The sequence below is a fragment of the Mustela nigripes genome, chromosome 8, assembly GCF_022355385.1.
Source record: "Mustela nigripes isolate SB6536 chromosome 8, MUSNIG.SB6536, whole genome shotgun sequence".
Lineage (NCBI taxonomy): Eukaryota > Metazoa > Chordata > Mammalia > Carnivora > Mustelidae > Mustela > Mustela nigripes.
In genome coordinates, this window is record NC_081564.1 from 950,861 (window position 1) to 967,838 (window position 16,978).

Sequence of the window (16,978 nt, forward strand, 5' to 3'; positions counted from 1 at the left end):
GGGGGGGGGGGGACCCGCCCTCCTGGCCCTGGGACACCGAGCCTCAGCGGCCCCGTACCCGGCTTCCAAGTACTCGCTGTCACACTGGACCCGTGCCCTCCCCTGTCACCTCCTGTCATGCCACAGCCCCCAACGCCACCACCCGGCTTTCAAGGGGGAGGGCGGAGGCCACCCAAACAGACAGCCGGGCTGAGAACTTCCCCTCAGCCAGGGGCAGGTCCCGTGGCCTCAGTAAACAGGTTTCAAAACCATTAGTCAGCACTTTGGCCCGCAGATCCGCCTCAGGTTCCCAGTCCCCAAACTGGCTCTCCAGGGTCCCGGACCCTCACCGGAGCCGGGCCCCACCTGCGGCCCCAAGGGCGGCGAAGGGACCCGGAGGGGGCCTCCGGAGCCGGCTGGGCCTGAGGTGGACTGCCGCCTGGTTGCCGGCTGCCTCTGGCCTGGGCTGTCTGCCCCGACTGCCAGCTAGAAGGAATCTCCGCGGGCCCCTCCCCTCCCCCAGCCTGACGCAGGGAGGGACCGGCCAATGCCAGGCTGGAGCAGTGTCAACAAACAAGCCGCCGGCCCAGACAGGTGGGCCAGGCCCCGGCACCTCCCTGCCCCAGGCCTGCGCTGAGGACAGGACCCACGGTCTGGGCCACTGGGTCGGATCCCCCCGAGGCTCACGCCGCAGCTAGCTTGACCTCCGTCAGTCCCAGGAAGGCGACCCGTGGTGTCCTGCTAGTGCCCGCGGCAGACAGGCTGCTAGGGCCGGCAGGACTCTCCCCGCATGCCCAGAGGAAGCAGGCCCCAAACTGGGCCGAGAAAGAAGTCTCCAGGGTCCTGCTCAGGCCTCTCGGTTGGACAGGCCAGACAGCGATCCACACCCAGGGGTGCCCAGTTCCTCCCAACACAAGACCCTGGCCTAGCACCTTCCACTACCCAGCGGGGTCTCAGCACCTGGCTGGCCTGGGACCCACAGTCGTGCGGCCTGAGGCTGTGCACCGGCCAGCCAGGGAGGGTAACACACCCCCTCCCCACCACTGACGCACCCAGAGCCTTACCTGGAAGTCATACAAAGCCACGATGTTTTCGTGTTTCAATTCCTAGGACAGAAACCAAGTTTCTTAGGATCAAAAGCTAACTCATCCCCCGCCATCTCCCCTACCGCTTCCAGAGCCCGCTCACCTTGAGGATCTTGATTTCTTTCCCCAGCAGTGTCTGGGACTTGGCCAGGTTCTTTTTGTTAATGCACTTGACCGCGACCTCCAGGTCATGCTTCTAAAAAGCAAGCATGGATGTTCCTCAGGGGCCGGGAACCCAGAAATCCGTAGAGGGCCACCCCCAGGCCGAGTAAGCACCTGGGGGGGGGGGGTTCCAATGCCAGTGGAAAGGCCCCAGGTGTGGAGTGGCAGAGATGGGCTGTCCGGGGAAGCAGGAGCCCAGGATGTGGGGATGGGGACGAAGGGCCCATGTGGGGGGGTGGGCATGAAAACCCCCGCGGCGCGTGGCGGGGATGGCCCCGGGGTGGGGATGCCTGGGCGTGAGGAAGAGATGGGGGTCCCCGAGAGTGGGGCGGGGCCGGGGGTCCCGGTGTGAGGCGGGGTCGCGGGTGGCCGGCTGTGGGTCACCGCACACCGGGGGGGGGGGGGCCCCCCCGACGTCGGGGGGGGGGAGGAGGGGGCGCCCCCTCGCCGGGGCTTGGTCCGGGCCCGCCGGCGCCCCTCACCTCCCGGTGGCGCCCCTTGAAGACCACGGCGAAGGCGCCGTGGCCGATCAGGTCCTTGCGCGAGAACTCGAACTTGCCCACGGCCTCCAGGCCGCCGCGGCCGGGCTCCATGGCGCGGGCGGGCGGCTCAGGCGGCGGCTCGGGCCGGCGGCGGCGGGCGGGGGGCGCGCCCCATCGGGCAGGCTGGGTCCGCCTCCAGTCCCGCGGGCCGCTCGGGGCGCGCTGGCAGTGCCGGCGGCGGGTCCGAACCCCGTCCCGGCTGCGACTCGGCTGGGCTCCGGGCTCCGGCTCGGACTCCGACGGGGAAACAAAAGAGCCGCGGCCGCCGGGCCCCAGGGCCTGAGACGCCGGCGCAGGCGCAGAGCGCGCCCGGGGGCGGGGCCGGGGCGGGGCCGGGGCGGGGCCTGGCGGGGCGGCCGCGCTAAGTGGGCGGTGGTGCAGGCGGCGGGGCGGGGCCCTTCGGGGGCGGGGCCGTGCCGGGGGCGGGGACAGCGCTCGACTCGCCCCTGGAGTGGCTCATCTCTGCACCGCGGTGTTAGTATCTGGACGCGGCCTGCGCCCCCCCCCGCCCCCCCGGGCTTGGGACCGCCCAGAATAAGTCGGGCTGCTTTAGAGCTGTCGCATTTTATTTATTTTTATTATCATTCTTTTGTTTTTAGTAGGCTCCACACCCCAGCGCTGAGCCCAACTGCGGGGCTTGACCTCAGGACCCTGAGATCAAGACCTGAGAGGCTGGAGAGTCGCAGGCTTAACACTCAGGCACCTGAGGGGATGCATTTTAAATTGTGTTCAACAGTAACAAATTGTCTGCCACATTGAGCCAAAACATAGGAAATCAGAGGGCAATTTCCCGTAAATCCTTTCACTGGGGTGATACACAGCAGATTCCTAGACGCAGCGTTCAATAGACATGTGCTCGGGCTTAAAGTGCCCCAAAGTTTAGAAGTAAGAACGGGACTACTAGCTGTCATTTAGAAAGTCCTGCGTAGGTAATATACAGGAGAACGCGGAGCCCAGGGCCTACCACTGGCCAGTCCGTCCCCAGAGTGACTCATTTATTTCTCCAATGATTCCATGAGATGCTGGAATGCTGTTCTATCTCCGTTTGACAGATGAGAACATTGAGGCCCAAAGAAATGTACCCAAAGTCACACAGCAAGCAAGGAGAACAGATTCTCATGCAAGAAACTGCTAGCAGAGGCTGCCTGGGGAAGAGCCGGTGCTTTTCACTGTCTACCTTGCGCACCAGCGTGAATTATTCTAGTCTTGGTCGAGTCCCGCTCCGGTACTGGGGAGTAGGAGCACTCCTCCTCTCTGCGCCCCTGCCCGCAGTGACACCCCAGGCTGGTGGCACCACCCTGCCCGTGGGGCAATGGGCAGCTCTCTGGGCTGGACCCTCCCTGCCGCCTTCAGAGCTGCCTGGAGGCTACTCTTCCCAAAGCCCTGGCAGGAAGGCCACGCAGATCTCCTGGAAGATCCTTCACCTGTACTCGGGGCCCTTCTCCAGGCCCCAGAACGTGCAGGCTCCTGACCCTGAACTGAGGCCAGCGGCCACCAGAACTGGGAGGGACCAGGAGTGTCCTGACCAAGCACCTTGCTTTTTTGCTTTTCAGGGGAGAGGTCACCCACATCACCCCTAAGGTCACTTTCCGTGCCCTCTGTGCTCCAACACCAGCTACGTCTGCCCAGGGCCAGAGAGCAACAGCAGCAGCCGCACAGAGTGCCCACCGCCCTCAGCAATGGTTTGGGGGGAGGGCGGCGGGGGCGGGGGGGGGGGGGGGGGGAAACAAGCCGCTGCTGTAACTGCACAAAAGGTCGTTAGTTACAATGGAGGAAGCACGCTGGGCAGGCCTGCTGGGTGGTGGGGTGGGAGTGGCTGTGGAGGCAGGGGTGCTGGAGGGAGCTGGTGCCTGGGGCAGGAGCCCCGCCCAACTGGGAAGGGGATCTTCAATCTCAACTCCAGGAAGGTCAGTGGAGTCAGGAGTGGGTGGGTGGAGGTGGGATTTGCATTTGGAAGACGTCACTGGGCCCCAGAGGAGGAGAGCCCCCCTCCGTCTCCCAAAACTGGGTACACCCAGTTCCCCCCCAATGGGCCCTGCCAGGTTCCTGTCCTCCTCTGTCTTATGTCTCATTATTCCCATCTGGCAATCTGTGCACTCACTGAGCTGTTCCGTAACCTCCCCATCAGGCCGCAGCATGGTCCCCTGGGGGCACATTCCCAGCTGGGGGCAGGCTCGGCTACAGGACCCTCCACCCTATAGCAGCTTGCTACTCGAAGCGACCTTCTGAGCCTTTAGGTGCCACACAGTTTACATTTTTGTGCCTTTGGGGGTGACTTCACTACAGCCCCCTATGGGGCGCGGGGGAGGGCTGTCCGTGTTCCTGAGCACAGGGAGGCTGTGGCGGAGCAAATGCATCAGGGAGCTCCGGCAGAGCCGTGGGATGTTACTGAACCAACAACATGTCTTAAGTAAGGTGTCTTTAAACAGAAGCATGTATCACGTATTCGATATATATTGAGCGGTGACAAAGGCCTCGTGAGCATAGGCCCACAGAAACCGAGCCCTGCGCTTCCACAGTGTCCTGCTAACTCCCTGTTCCTCGCTCCTGGGGGCAAGCAGAGCACGCGTACCGCGACCCCAAACTGGCTGTGTGCACCGTAGCTCGGTGGCACTCGTATAGGGAGGGGCTCTCACGCCCACGTTGACCCTAGGAAGTAGGTTATGGTCCCTGTTCGCACTTCACGGGAGTAGAAGCTGAGGATCAGAGACGCGTAGGCGCCCACCCAAGGTCACACGGCTAAGTGGCCGCTCTCGGACTGAAGCCAGGCATCCCGGTTCCACCGAACTCACGTGCTCCTTGTCCTCCTGGTGCCCAAGGCAAGGACTGAGTGCCGTCCATCTCTGACCCCCACCGTCCTGCCCACGGCCTGGCAAAACAGTAAGGACACTTGCAAAGGAAGTTGAAAGAACTTTAAGACCCACCTCACTCAACATGCGAAACCCCACCCCAGCTACCCACCCACACTGGGCTCCAAGGCCACCGCCACCTTCTACAACAAGCATGACAAACTGGTGTCATTTCAAAGGGCCTGGTGCTGCCTCCCCAGAGCCTTAAGGCCAGAGCTGGGGGGGGGGGGGGGCTGTGATCATTTAGTAATGTCTGTCACAGACGCTGGGGTGGAGGGTGTTGGTGAGTCTTCAGACAGACAAAGTCCACATTCTTGGGTCACCATGACTTCAAAGATGTCAAACTTTCAGGGCACCTGGGTGGCTCCGTCGTTAAGTGTCTGCCTTCCTTCGGCTCAGGTCATGATTCCAAGGTTCTGAGATCGAGCCCCACGTTGGGCTTTAGTGGGAAGCCTTCTTCTCCTGCTTGTGTCTCCACTCTCCCCACGTCCCTCTGTCAAATAAATAAATAAAATCTTTAAAAAAATATATCAAACTTTCAGAAAGTCAAAAACCTTACAAATATGGAAAAAGCAGGGGCTGGAAGTTTATTGAATTCATTAACAAGGAAACCGCAGGATGGTAGAGATGGTTGCTGGGTGGGGAGCAGGGGGCCCTGGCTGGCTCATTTGGTGGAGCACGTGACTCTTGATCTCAACGTTGTGAGCTTGAGTCCCACACTGGGTGTGACGTCTACTTAAAGCAAAAAAAAAAAAAAAAGAGAGAGAGAGAGAAGGTTGCTGAGTGGAATTTGAGGAATCGGTTATTTGCAGAGATGTGACGAAGAGTAGATTGTTGGCTGGTCAGATACGAAACTGTTCCTTGTTCTCCAGGACGAACATTTAACCTGCGATGATCTTTCTGCATCACAGAAACCGGCAAGTTTGCCCGGAGATAGTATCGCAGACCCAGAGCCTTCAATCCATGGGTAACAGTAACCCAGAACGCGCAGAACCCCTCCAACAAGGACTGGCAAACTTACATGGAAGGGGCCAAACCCAGCCCTCCTCTTGATTTTTTTTTTCTTCCTTTTTTATTATGGTAAAATAAACATAACTTGAAAACTGGCATCTTAGCTTACAATTTAAGTGGACAATTCGGGGGTATTAAGCACATTCACGCCATTGTCAGCCGCCGCTGGGGTCCACCTTCAGAACTTTCTCGTCTTCCCAAACTGACGCTCTGTCCCCACTAAACATGGACCCGCCCGGCCCCTAGTGCCCACCATCCGCTCTGTCTCTAGGAGCCCGAGGGCTCTGGGGCCCCCGGGTAGGTGGGATCACACAGCGTTGGATGATGACCGGCTCATTGCCCTCAGCGTCAAGTGCCCAAGCTTCATCCATCTGAGGCCGGGGTCCGAAGTCCCTTCCTCCTGAGGCTGAGCGGTGGTCCATTGTAGGGATGGACCACGTTTTGACTGTCCACTTGTGCACTGATGGACCCTGAGGTCCCTTCCACACTTTAGCTGCTGTGAACAACGCTGCTACGGACACAGGTGTGCCAATGTCTTAGATCCTGCTTTCCACTCTTGGCGGCGCACCCCCGGGTGTGGGACTGTCGGCTCATACGGGAGCCCTAGTTTTAACCGGTTGAGGGAGCTCTGCACTGTCTTCCAGAGCGGCTGTCCCAGGTCGCTTTCGACCAGCAGGGCAAGAGGGTTCCAGGTTCTCCACGTCCCCACCAACACTCGTGATTCTCTGATTTTTTTAAAAATAGGCGAGTGGGTGTGAAGTGGCTTCTCAAGTGGTGTTGATTTGCATTTCCCTGGTGACTGGCGATGCCGAGCGTCTTCCCCTGTGCGTGGGGCCTCTGTCTTCCCGGGAGAGACGCCTGCTCGAGCCTTTGGCTAGTTTCTTTCTTTCTTTTTTTTTTTTTTTAAGATTTTATGTATTTATTTGACAGACAGAGATCACAAGTAGGCAGAGAGGCAGGCAGAGAGAGAGGAGGAAGCAGGCTCCCTGCTGAGCAGAGAGCCCGATGTGGGACTCGATCCCAGGACCCTGGGATCATGACCTGAGCCAAAAGCAGAGGCTTTAACCCACTGAGCCACCCAGGTGCCCCTGGCCAGTTTCTAATCAGGTTGTTGGAGCTGTGGTTCTTTACACATTCTAGACTAAACCCAACAGCGTCCCCCGTTTCTCGAGGCGGCTGGTTTAGAGCTGTGGCTGCAGAGAGGAGGAGCCAGGGGTCTTGGTGGCCTGTGGAGCCATGTTTCCACCTGGCTTCATGGAAGCCGTGGGCCCACCTCGCCTTGAATTTCCAAACCATCCTCAGATGGGCCTGGTCCAGGACCCTGTGGGACACGATGATGAAATAGCAGGTCACCGCCCTTCCTTACCAGCTCTGGGTCATTCTCCCCAACAGCGATGGATGGCGGGTCCAAGCAAAGCCCCAGGAGCTCCGCTCAGTTCCTGCCCATCCCCGTGACCACAACAGCTGGGGTGGGTCTGCTTGTCAGATGGGACTGAAGCCTGCAGGCAGGGAGGTGGGCTTGGGGACTGCAAAGACCCCTGCTCTGGCCCTGACCCCTTCCCCTCCCTCTGCGCGCAGGGTGGGGGGGCACTCAGCTACCTCCCGGGAAGATGGGCGAGGTCCCAGAGAGAATTGGGAGAACAATATACCAGAGCCAGCGTCTTTCCTCCAAAAGGACAGGGCACCTCCCTACCCTGGGGCCCAAGCTCCTGTCAGCCCCTGAGCTCATTCTGGAAGGGTCTTTGTCTTCCTCCAAGGGCATTTAGGCAAAGCTTCTCAGAGCACAGGCTGACATTCAGGCCTTCAGACTTTTTTTTTTTTTTAAGGTTTTATTTATTTAATTGACAGAGAGATAGCACAAGTAAGCAGAGAGGCAGGCAGAAAAGAGAGAGAAACAGGCTCTCCGCTGAGCAGAGAGCCTGATGCGGGGCTCGATCCCAGGCCCCTGAACAAGAATTGAGCTGAAGGCAGCCACTTAACCAACGGAGCCACCCAGGCGCCCTGAGGCCTTCAGACTTTGTTTAAGCGAAGGACACTTTCAACCCAACACCTGCCTCCCCCTAGGCAGAGAAAATCGGTACTTTTGTAATTCAACACGTCAACTTCAACTTCGGTGACAACCTAGCAATCCCCCGGCCTGAGGTACTCCCAGGAAGTCCTGAGAGGGAATTGATTGGGAGAGCTGATGGCCCAGAACTGGGAACCCACGTCCCTGAGCGGCAAAGAAGAAACAAATTGCAGGACGACTTCTCAGCAACCAGAAGGCCTGGACAGAGGTCTGGGCCAGCAGCTGTGTGGACCAGCCGCTGCGCGGCGACACAAAGGCCCCCCGCGGAGGGTGGCTTCCTGGCTGGCTGGTGGCTGGGAGGCTCCGTGGCTCCCGGTGCTGGTGTCAGAACCCGGCTCGCTGTTCAGGGGTGGGAGCACCCGTGGGAAAAGAGCGGGGCCCTCTGGGGGTGACGGAAGCGTCCCGGGCTGACCGGGGTGGTGCTGGACACTTGGCTTCATACAGTTGTCGAAACGCACTGAACTGGGGCATTAGGGGGCTCCGTCGATGAGGCTCCTGCGTCAGCTCTGGGATGTGACCCCAGGGTGCTGGGATCAAGCCCCGCATCCGGCTCCCTGCTCAGCGGGGAGTCCGCCGGAGCGTCTCTGCCTCTGCTGCTCGGTGTCTCTCACAAATAAATTAAAAACAAACAAACAGGGCGCCTGGGTGGCTCAGTGGGTTAAGCCGCTGCCTTCGGCTCAGGTCATGATCTCAGGGTCCTGGGATCGAGCCCCGCATCAGGCTCTCTGCTCGGCAGGGAGCCTGCTTCCTCCTCTCTCTCTGCCTGCCTCTCTGCCTGCTTGTGATCTCTGTCTGTCAAATAAATAAATAAAATCTTTAAACAAACAAACAAACAAACAAAAACCTGCCGTGAACTTGTGCCTTTCATCATGACTGAATTATACCCTGTGCAGCTCGCTTTGAGGGGGCGCACTGACCCACAGAGTGTGCACAGGAACCTGGAAGGCTTCCTGGGAAGCCAGAGAAACCGTATCCCAAGGGCCACACCTTGGTGCATTCCAGGAACCTGAGATATCCCGACGGGGCAAATCCGGAGACGGGAAGCAGGGTGGTGGGTGGCAGGGGTGAGGAAGGATCAGCCTCCCACCCCGCACAGGGGCACCGCCGCGCTGCCCGGCCTCAGGGGCACGTCTGGTGCCAACGTCCCCCAGAGGGGGCCTGGAGGAGAGAGGAGGAGCTGCTGCCGGGCCCAGGGACCCCAAGTGCCATCCGGCACCCTCCAGGCGCAGAGGGTTCCCGTCCGTGTCCTTCAGCAGCTCCCAAAGGAGACCAGGACGGGTGCCTGCAGACGGCCTTCGCGGGCACCCCCGGCGTTTGCACCCTGCCAGGGGGTGACTCAGCCTGACTCCGAGGACAGCCACTCCGCCGATGGAGGATAGAGAGTCACGAGCCTTGCAGGACATCCTCAAAGCATGCAGAAACACCCTGGTGGCCTGAGTCACCACACGGCTTGGACAGGGAAAGGCCAGGGGCCGGGGTCTGGGCTTCCTCCGAGCCCTGGACCCCAGCTCCAGAACTGTCCCAGTGGACAAAGCTGTCCTCCCTCTACTCCTTGCTGTCTGGAGAGCCACCCAGGTGTGTCTCTGGGGTGAGGCTGAGGCTCCCTCCTGCCTGGTGTGAGCCGGCCCCCTCCTTCTCATGCCCCTGCTCTGTGCTGCAGCGCCCTGGGTCCACCGACAGGGGCAGGGGACAGTACGGAGGGTCGGGGGCACAGAAGCGCTGGGAGCTGCCGTTTATACTCTCTGGCTCTGGACTGGGCTGCTGAATTCATGGATTTTCAAAATATAAATGAAATCAGTCCAGCCTGATGATGACAACGTCCTGCAAATCAAGAGGCACGCAGGCAGCTAGGAGTTCGGTTAGAATCTTCTGGAAGACAACTTGTGCAACCCTGCGGACGCGCATGTGTACTCTCCCCCGCACTGGCCGCCTCCAGCCATAGAGAGTCAAAGGTCGCGTGGGCACGGTCCATTTCCGCGGCGTATCCAGGACAGGAAACTGTGGAAACAGGCAGGTTGCTGGTTGCCAGGCCCTGGAGGAGGAGGAGGCCAGCGCAGAGCTACAGCGAAGGGGCTCAGGGCTTTACTTTGGAGTGATGAGCACATCCCGCAATGGAGCGGGTGGTCTCGAGCCCTGCGAACCGTCCCTCCAAGTCCCCAGGGAAGCCCTGGGTTGGGGGGACTCCAGCGCGGGGGGAGGGGTCTGAGGGGCTAGGGGAGGGCTCTGGGGCTCTGGTGTGAGTGGGGCTCCTGCCACCTCCCCGTTTGCCAGGTGAGAAAGCCAAGGCCGGCCTGGCCCAAGGTCTCCTGCCAGTAAATGCGGAGCTCAGACGTGAGCCCAGCACGGGCACCGGGGGCAGGTGCTGCCCACACCTCCCTCGGACGCCCCCAGAGGCTTCTGATGCGCCCTGTCTGGAGGCAGGCAGATGAGGCTGCGCTCCGTTTTCTTTTAGGTTAAAAAAAAAAAATCTATAACTCATATACCATCCAGTTCACAATTTAAAAGCATCGAATTCAGGGGTTTGGGGGTAACTTCAGGGTTCTGCAGTCATCACCTCTGCTCATTCCCGATCGGTCTCATCGCAGTGGGGGAACCCCCATCCCCACGAAAGCACCGTGCTCCCCACGCCGCACAGCCACAAAGCTTCCTTCTTCGGGTTTGCTCGTCATTCGGCAGACGCTGGCTTATCTGGCGCCATGTGAGGTCTACCGGGCTAGTCTACATGGTACCAAACCGGCTTCACCCCGCGTTACTGCTGAATAACGTCCCACTTTGCGGTAGAACACCCTTGCTTTCTTTAACTGTCAGTTGACAGGTATTGGGTTTTTTCCCCACCTTTGGCCATATGGAAAATGTTAGTGCCCGGACTTTTTTCCTTCGGTGCCTGTGGTTCTTGGGGACATCACTTTGGAGAATGACCTTCACCATCTAACAAAACTTCTGTTTCACTTATTACGGTGTATGGTCTGTCTCTGTCCCGGAATGAGAATTCCAAGACCTAAGGGACTCCCCCAGGACATAAACTGGCAGCTGGACCCACGGAGCCCTCAGGGGACGCTTGTGTGAATGGTCACAGGCACGGGCCCTGTCTTAGCTCCCAGACCCCATGAACAGCATTACGAGTCCCCTGTATCCGTCAGCTTTCTGGTGGGAAACAGTCCTGCTCCGAAGAGCTGCCCGGGACATTAGTGAGGAGGCTACAGGCAAGGAGCTGGGGCCTTGCACGGCCTGCGGGGGAGGGGCTGGAGCTGATGGGCCGAGGGGGGGGGGGGGGGGGGGGGGGGGGGGCCGGCAGAAGCCCTGGCTGTAGAACTCAGAGCTGGGAGCCAGCAGAAGTAGGGACTAGGGGCTCCGCCAGCGGCGGACCTTCCATTGGCCAAACCCAGGAGAAGGGACCAGCCTCCAGGAACCTGAGCCTGGCTCACCATTCACAGGTCTGTCTGTAGGGGCACAGGGATGGTGCAGGACATCTGACTCAGGGGACAAAACGGAGGCTGGGGGAGGTGAAAAGACACCCCTCCACCCCAGCACTGGGCAGAGCCGGGGCTCGGGCAGAGGCCACGAGGCCCTGGTCCAGGGCCCACATCACCAACAGCATGGCCTCCCCAGGGACTAAGGGGCCTCCAGGCTCGCAAGCCAAGCGTCCAGAGCCAGATTCCAGCCTTCTGACACAGCAGGGCAAAGCTCTCATGCAGGTGTGTGGGGCAGGAGCTCAGGCCCGGACAGCCGCACCCACCACACCTGTCCTTAGGACCAGCCCTCCCTGCTTCCCAAGAACCAGGTGTGACACCTTAAGCAACCTACTTTTATCCTTTTTTTAAAATTGCTTTCTCCTGGGTACAAGGGGGCCCTGATCTCTGAGTGTGCCTCCACTGTCCCAGCTCCTGGGGCCTGGGACTCACCGGCCTCCGGCCTTCTGGGGCTTTGAGGCCCGTCATCGGTTCTGGCTGACCGGTCGTCAGTGGGAGCAATGTTTTCTGCCTCTGGAACGGAGCTCTAAGGGCTCCCAAATGCTCACGGGGACCGGGCGCAGCAAGTCCCCGCCCCCTCCGCGGCAGGGAGCACGTAGTGGAACCAAGATACAAACCTGCAAGGATTTGAGTGGCTGCTTGTGACCGTAGGTCACCTGGCCTGTCCTGACGGACCGGCGGGGAGTCATCCTCTGTCTGCAGGTCCCGAGCCTAAGCGCCCGCACACGCACACGCATACCCCACGGGTGATTCACGGAGTCGGGCGGCCCTCCAGCCCCTGCGCCTCCCAGCCCTGCCCTGCCGCCCGCCCCACCCCGCCTCACCTGCCTCCCCCGGGCCTCGAGGCCCCACCCACGCCGGCCCCAGCTCCTCCGCTGGGCGCTCCTGCGGGCTCACTGTCCCCTGCCGCTGGGCCTGGCCGCCTCAGGGGACTCAGTCCACACTCCCACCTCCCACCCGAGCCAGGGTCCCAGCTGTCATCGGGGCAAAGGTGGGCAGGAAATAGGGGGCCGTCATGGATTCAAAGATTTACAAACCTAGCCCGTGGTCCTGGACCGGGTCCCGGGCTGGACAGACCAACCCTGAAGACGTCTGAAGGAACGAAGGGGGCAGATTTGATGGTGGGTGGGAGTCACGGGACATGGGGCACTTGTCCTCTGGTAGGAAAAGATCCTTACTCTTCACGAGATAAACCGAGTCCTGAGGAGTAACATGTCCTGATGTCTGTATTTTACTGGAAAACACCTTTGGCAAAGACAGAAATAAGTGAAAAACGTGGCAAAATGCGGCCAATCACGGAACCCACGTGCTGTGCATCCCACGTCTCTAGAGCCGTAAATCTTCACGGAAAGGGAAAGATACTGCGCGCGAGAGTGAAGAATACCGAGTGTTATTGTGCACTCCTGTACGTTAACTTTTTCTTACGGTTCAATGCACATAGAAAGCACAGCAGGACACCGCACAACCTTGACGCCGCGGGGGAGGGGGCATGCCGCAGTCTCAGCCTCTCAGCTGGAGGTGGCAGCGGCCTCTGTTTCGTGTCTGCCCTTCCTTTGTTGTGACTGTCAACCCGTTGACCCCAACACGCATTAAGTGCTCTCATCTTAAGGATAATTTTTACACCACTCTGCTCAAGACACAGGGTTTTCCCAGACCTCAGAAGCTGTTGGGAGACCCCCGCCGCCCCCACCCCCCCCCCCCCGACCCTGCACTTCCTGCCAGAGCAGGAGCCCTGCTGGTCTTGAACTTGATAGAAGCCCGTCACACAGAGCTCACTGTGTCCGGCCCCTTCAGAGAGCACCCTCTCCATCAGGGGCACCCATGCCCCGGGGTTTGCAAAGCACTGTGGGCACATAGGGGATACGGACCCGTATGGGTTTGTCTGGGTGTCTAACTGGATGTATTTTCCAGGTCTGCTTGCTTGTGAGTTCTATAAAACTGGCGTCACAGTGTAGAACAAGACAACACAATAGTCCAAGAAAGTGAGAAGCTCACCCGTGCGGGTGACTCTATAGACAGGCGATACCGGACGATGGCAACGGCCCCTTCGAGGGCCCCTTCGAATCCTAGTACAGAAGCTATACACACAGTATTAAAAATAACGATGACCGGGGCGCCTGGGTGGCTCAGTGGGTTGGGCCACTGCCTTCGGCTCAGGTCATGATCTCCGGGTCCTGGGATCGAGTCCCGCGTCGGGCTCTCTGCTCAGCGGGGAGCCTGCTTCCTCCTCTCTCTCTCTGCCTGCCTCTCTGTCTACTTGTGACCTCTCTCTGTCAAATAAATAAATAAAATCTTTAAAAAAAGTAAAAATAAAAATAATGATGACTAATAAATATGTTAAAATACACACAGTAGGAAGAGATACAGACTGTGACCAAAATACCGTAAAAGGTGTGTGTGGGACAGGGAGCTTAAGCAGACGGGTTTCGTGTGTGGCTGAACATAAGTTTTCGGCTTAAAATAGACTTTTGCGACTATAAGGTGTGTGTGGAGGTCAGAGGGTAACCAGGAAACGTTCCTAGAGAAAGAGGAATCAAAGCAGATCCACGTGGGAACAATGGAGACAGGCAGGAGGGCAGACAGCGGGGAAGACAGAGGGAGACGGAGCCAGAGGGAGACGGAGCCAGCGCCTCTTGACCAGGTCCTCCCGGCCCGGTTACAATCCCATCAGAGTCCCCGCAGACCCATCATCCTAACTGGATTAAATGCCTCTCCGCCGTGGAGAGGTCGGCGGATGAGAGACCCAGACCCAACTAGCTGATGGCTAGAATCCTCCTGAGACTTGGGGCCTGTGGTGGCCCGCCCAGGAGAGGAGCCGTCCGGGGAGTCCGGGGGCTGCCCTGGGGGTTCCCATGGGGCACCTATGCCAGTACCCACCCCCACCTCCTGAGCCAGCGAGCTGTCTTCGAAAATTCTCCGCAAGCTATGTAACGGACGAACAAATTCTTCCTTGTGCACCGGGCTCCCGCACTCTCCCCTCCAATCCCACGGGAAATCCCAGATTTTCTTCCATTCACTTATCTGTCTCAGTACTTCTCCTCCGTATGGGTGTCTTTCAAGTTTTCTCTCAACTTCCTAACATCTGCCTGGTTCCCTCCTTGAGCAAAATCTTTAACACCTCTTGGGTTTTTATAGCTCTGTGAGTCATGATTTTCCCTGTTTTGACCGTCTTTTAACAATAGCACGGGGAGGGTGTCGCACATGCTTTTCTCGTTCACCGTGGTGTGGACGAGCGCCGTTTCGGGCCGCGTGTGGGGCGGCCGACCCCCCCCCTGCTGCCCAGGCTGCCCCCCCCTCCCCGCCAGCTCCATCCTGGAAACTGCTTTGCTCTGACCATGGCCCGACAGCTGGATCCAGACTTGCACGTTCATGTCTCACTCCTGTTTCCTCACATGAGTCTCTCTGGGACGCATCTGGGGATGGAACTGGAGGGACGTTACAAAGATGCCAATCCACGATCCTGAGGAGATGCACCCCTCAGAGCCCGCCTTGATTCGCCCCTCCCCCCATGGGCCCGGGACAGCCCTTGACAGATGCTGATTTCAAAGAGCCCCACCTGGCAGCAGGTCCCAATGGAGGAGGAGCTGCCCATGGGGACTGCCTGGAACAGCACGTGGAATGGAGTGGGTGCTCTGTGAGCGCCTCTACAGTGGATGGACGTGGGGAGGTGTGTGCCCAAGCCATGCAGCCAGCTCTGCGTGAGGCCATAGGGCCTTGGCTCTGCCACATGTCTCCAGTGCGGGGTAGGAGGCATGGATGAGGTCTGTCCGACCCTCTCCTGGTCCTTTGTCATGCCCAGAGGCGGAGGCCATGAGTCACCCATGGGCTGCAGCTGTGGCCGGGGAGCCTGGAGATCAGCTCTCCTGCTTGGGGGTGTCGGGGATGGCCGGCAGCTGTGCTGAGTGTGCCCGCAGGTCCTGCCTCCTTGCTGGGGCTGCTCCACGGCCTGGGGACTCTGAGGAAGAGGGTGCTGGGCTGCCCCCGCTCCGTCTCACCTGCCCGCTGCTGTAGGGCCACATGAGGTCAGTCAAGCGTCTGCCTGAGGAGGCGCCCTGCTTTCCCAGCTCCAAACCCCAGAAGCACCCTTTCCATCCACGCGGGCGGAGGCTAGCTTGGGCACATGCTCTGGATCACTGTGCGGAGACGTGGCTTCCACAACTCTGGCTTCCACAGCCGAGGCCGCCCCCCAGCACGTGGCTCTCACACCCCGAGACCCTGGGCTCAGCCGGGCCTCCCCACCAAGTCCATACCTGGGACAGGGTCACGGGTCCTCACCCTCCAGGACCCGTCTGGTGGGAACCCCCCGTCCTGTTCCCGGACCAAGACAGGCCTGTAGGGGCCTCTATAGGACCAGGGAGAGCCCGGGGAGCTGCAGAAGCAAAGGCAGAGGCCTGAGATGGGTTCATGCTTTTGAGTGACAGACGCGTCCAGGAGGTTGAGGGGTGAGGCTCCTCTGCCCCAGCCTGGAGGGGGGGTAAGGGGGTCACCGCATGACAGGTCCCCTCTGGCTCCTCCTGCGTCCGCACCGCAGACTCCCGAGACTGGGCTCTCAGCAAAAACGTGTTTGGAAGTCCACGTTCAGAGCAGCTCAGGGCGCTGGGGTCTCCCTTATGCAGTGGGAGCTGTCGGATTTTCCAAGCTGCCCACCACAAGACCTTGAGTCTCCTGTGCTTTTTGTAGAATGTGGACGGACACTCAGTCACCTGGAGAGGTGGGATCTGTCCCCATCCTGTGGCTCGGGGCGGCCAGAGACCTCGGCAGGAGCGAGCCCACCTGACCTCGGAGACAAGGTCACAGCAGTGATGCGGTCCCCCCACCTGCCGCCATACGAGGACCCAAGGCCCGTGGAGGGCCCCTGGGCTCAGCCACTGCCCGGCTGCAAGTCTGGACAGCTGCCAGGGCAGAATGTTCTGTGGAGCCCAGAGACATCCGGACACAGGACAGGAGTCCTGTTGCTGCTATGAGCCCCAAGATATGGCAACCGGTCATGGCATCTGGCAGATGCCTGTGGAGAGAGGGCGGTGGGTGCCAGGGTCTGTGTGCCATGCCTCCCTCTCAACCCCGCAGATGCACCAGGTTCCTGTCGCCCTTCGTAGGCTCAGGGAGGGACAGCAGGTTCCCCACTGCAGGCACATGGCGGGCTGGGGCTGCTGGTTCGGTCCCCAGGGTGGGGCGGACTGCCCAAGCACATCCGATGGCCGCCCCCACATTCACCCACCAGACAGAGCCACGTGGATTAGCTCCGAGCATGGTCCCCTGGGTTCCACTCCCAGGCCCCTCGCCCAGAGCCCAGCCCCGGCGGCTCGCAGCCCCTCCCCGAGGGAGACGCGACCACACGCCCTCCCCACACGACATGAAGAGGATCCAGATGAGTGTGTATTTGTAAAGTGCAGAACAGGACCAGGTCAGTACCACCGTACTCTTTTTTGGGGTGAGGAGCCCCCCGAGCCCCACAGCCCGCTCCCAGGGAAGTGGCAGGAGAGGGCGCAGCGCGGCCGAGGTCGGAGTCTGGCCTTGCGGCCCACGCTCCCACGTGTGTCCACAGAATGTCTGTGTCCCCCTGGAGTCTTCCGGTGGGCACCCCGCCCCCAGAGGCAGGATCCCCTGGGTGGTGAGATTAGATGAGGTCCCAGAGGTGGACCCCCCGTGGACCAGTGTCCCCGCACAGAGCTCAGGACCCGCTCTTTCCCCACAGACACAGCAAGAATATGACGTCCGTGAGCCAGGATGCGCGGGACAGAAGCCACCAGCACCTGTCTCCGGTGGATTCCCGCCTCTAGAGCGGTGTTGGCTATGTGGGCCCGTCTGTGGC

General features: G+C 60.0%; 1 protein-coding gene across 3 annotated transcripts in view; it reads right to left on the reverse strand.

Moving 5' to 3' along the window:
- ULK1 (unc-51 like autophagy activating kinase 1) overlaps window positions 1-1,848 on the reverse strand; it is a 21,083-nt gene extending 19,235 nt beyond the window's left edge. The window contains exons 1-3 of one of the 3 annotated variants that reach the window (XM_059408166.1): window positions 1,709-1,848; window positions 1,168-1,260; window positions 1,044-1,085 (exon numbers count right to left, since the gene is read on the reverse strand). In XM_059408166.1, the coding sequence (XP_059264149.1) occupies window positions 1,044-1,085; window positions 1,168-1,260; window positions 1,709-1,819 (246 nt within the window). In that variant the 5' untranslated portion in view covers window positions 1,820-1,848. Of the gene's footprint in view, window positions 1-1,043; window positions 1,086-1,167; window positions 1,261-1,708 lie in introns of those variants that run through there. The other 2 variants (XM_059408164.1, XM_059408167.1) reach the window with 2 other exon arrangements.
- Window positions 1,849-16,978: the final 15,130 nt, after the last annotated feature.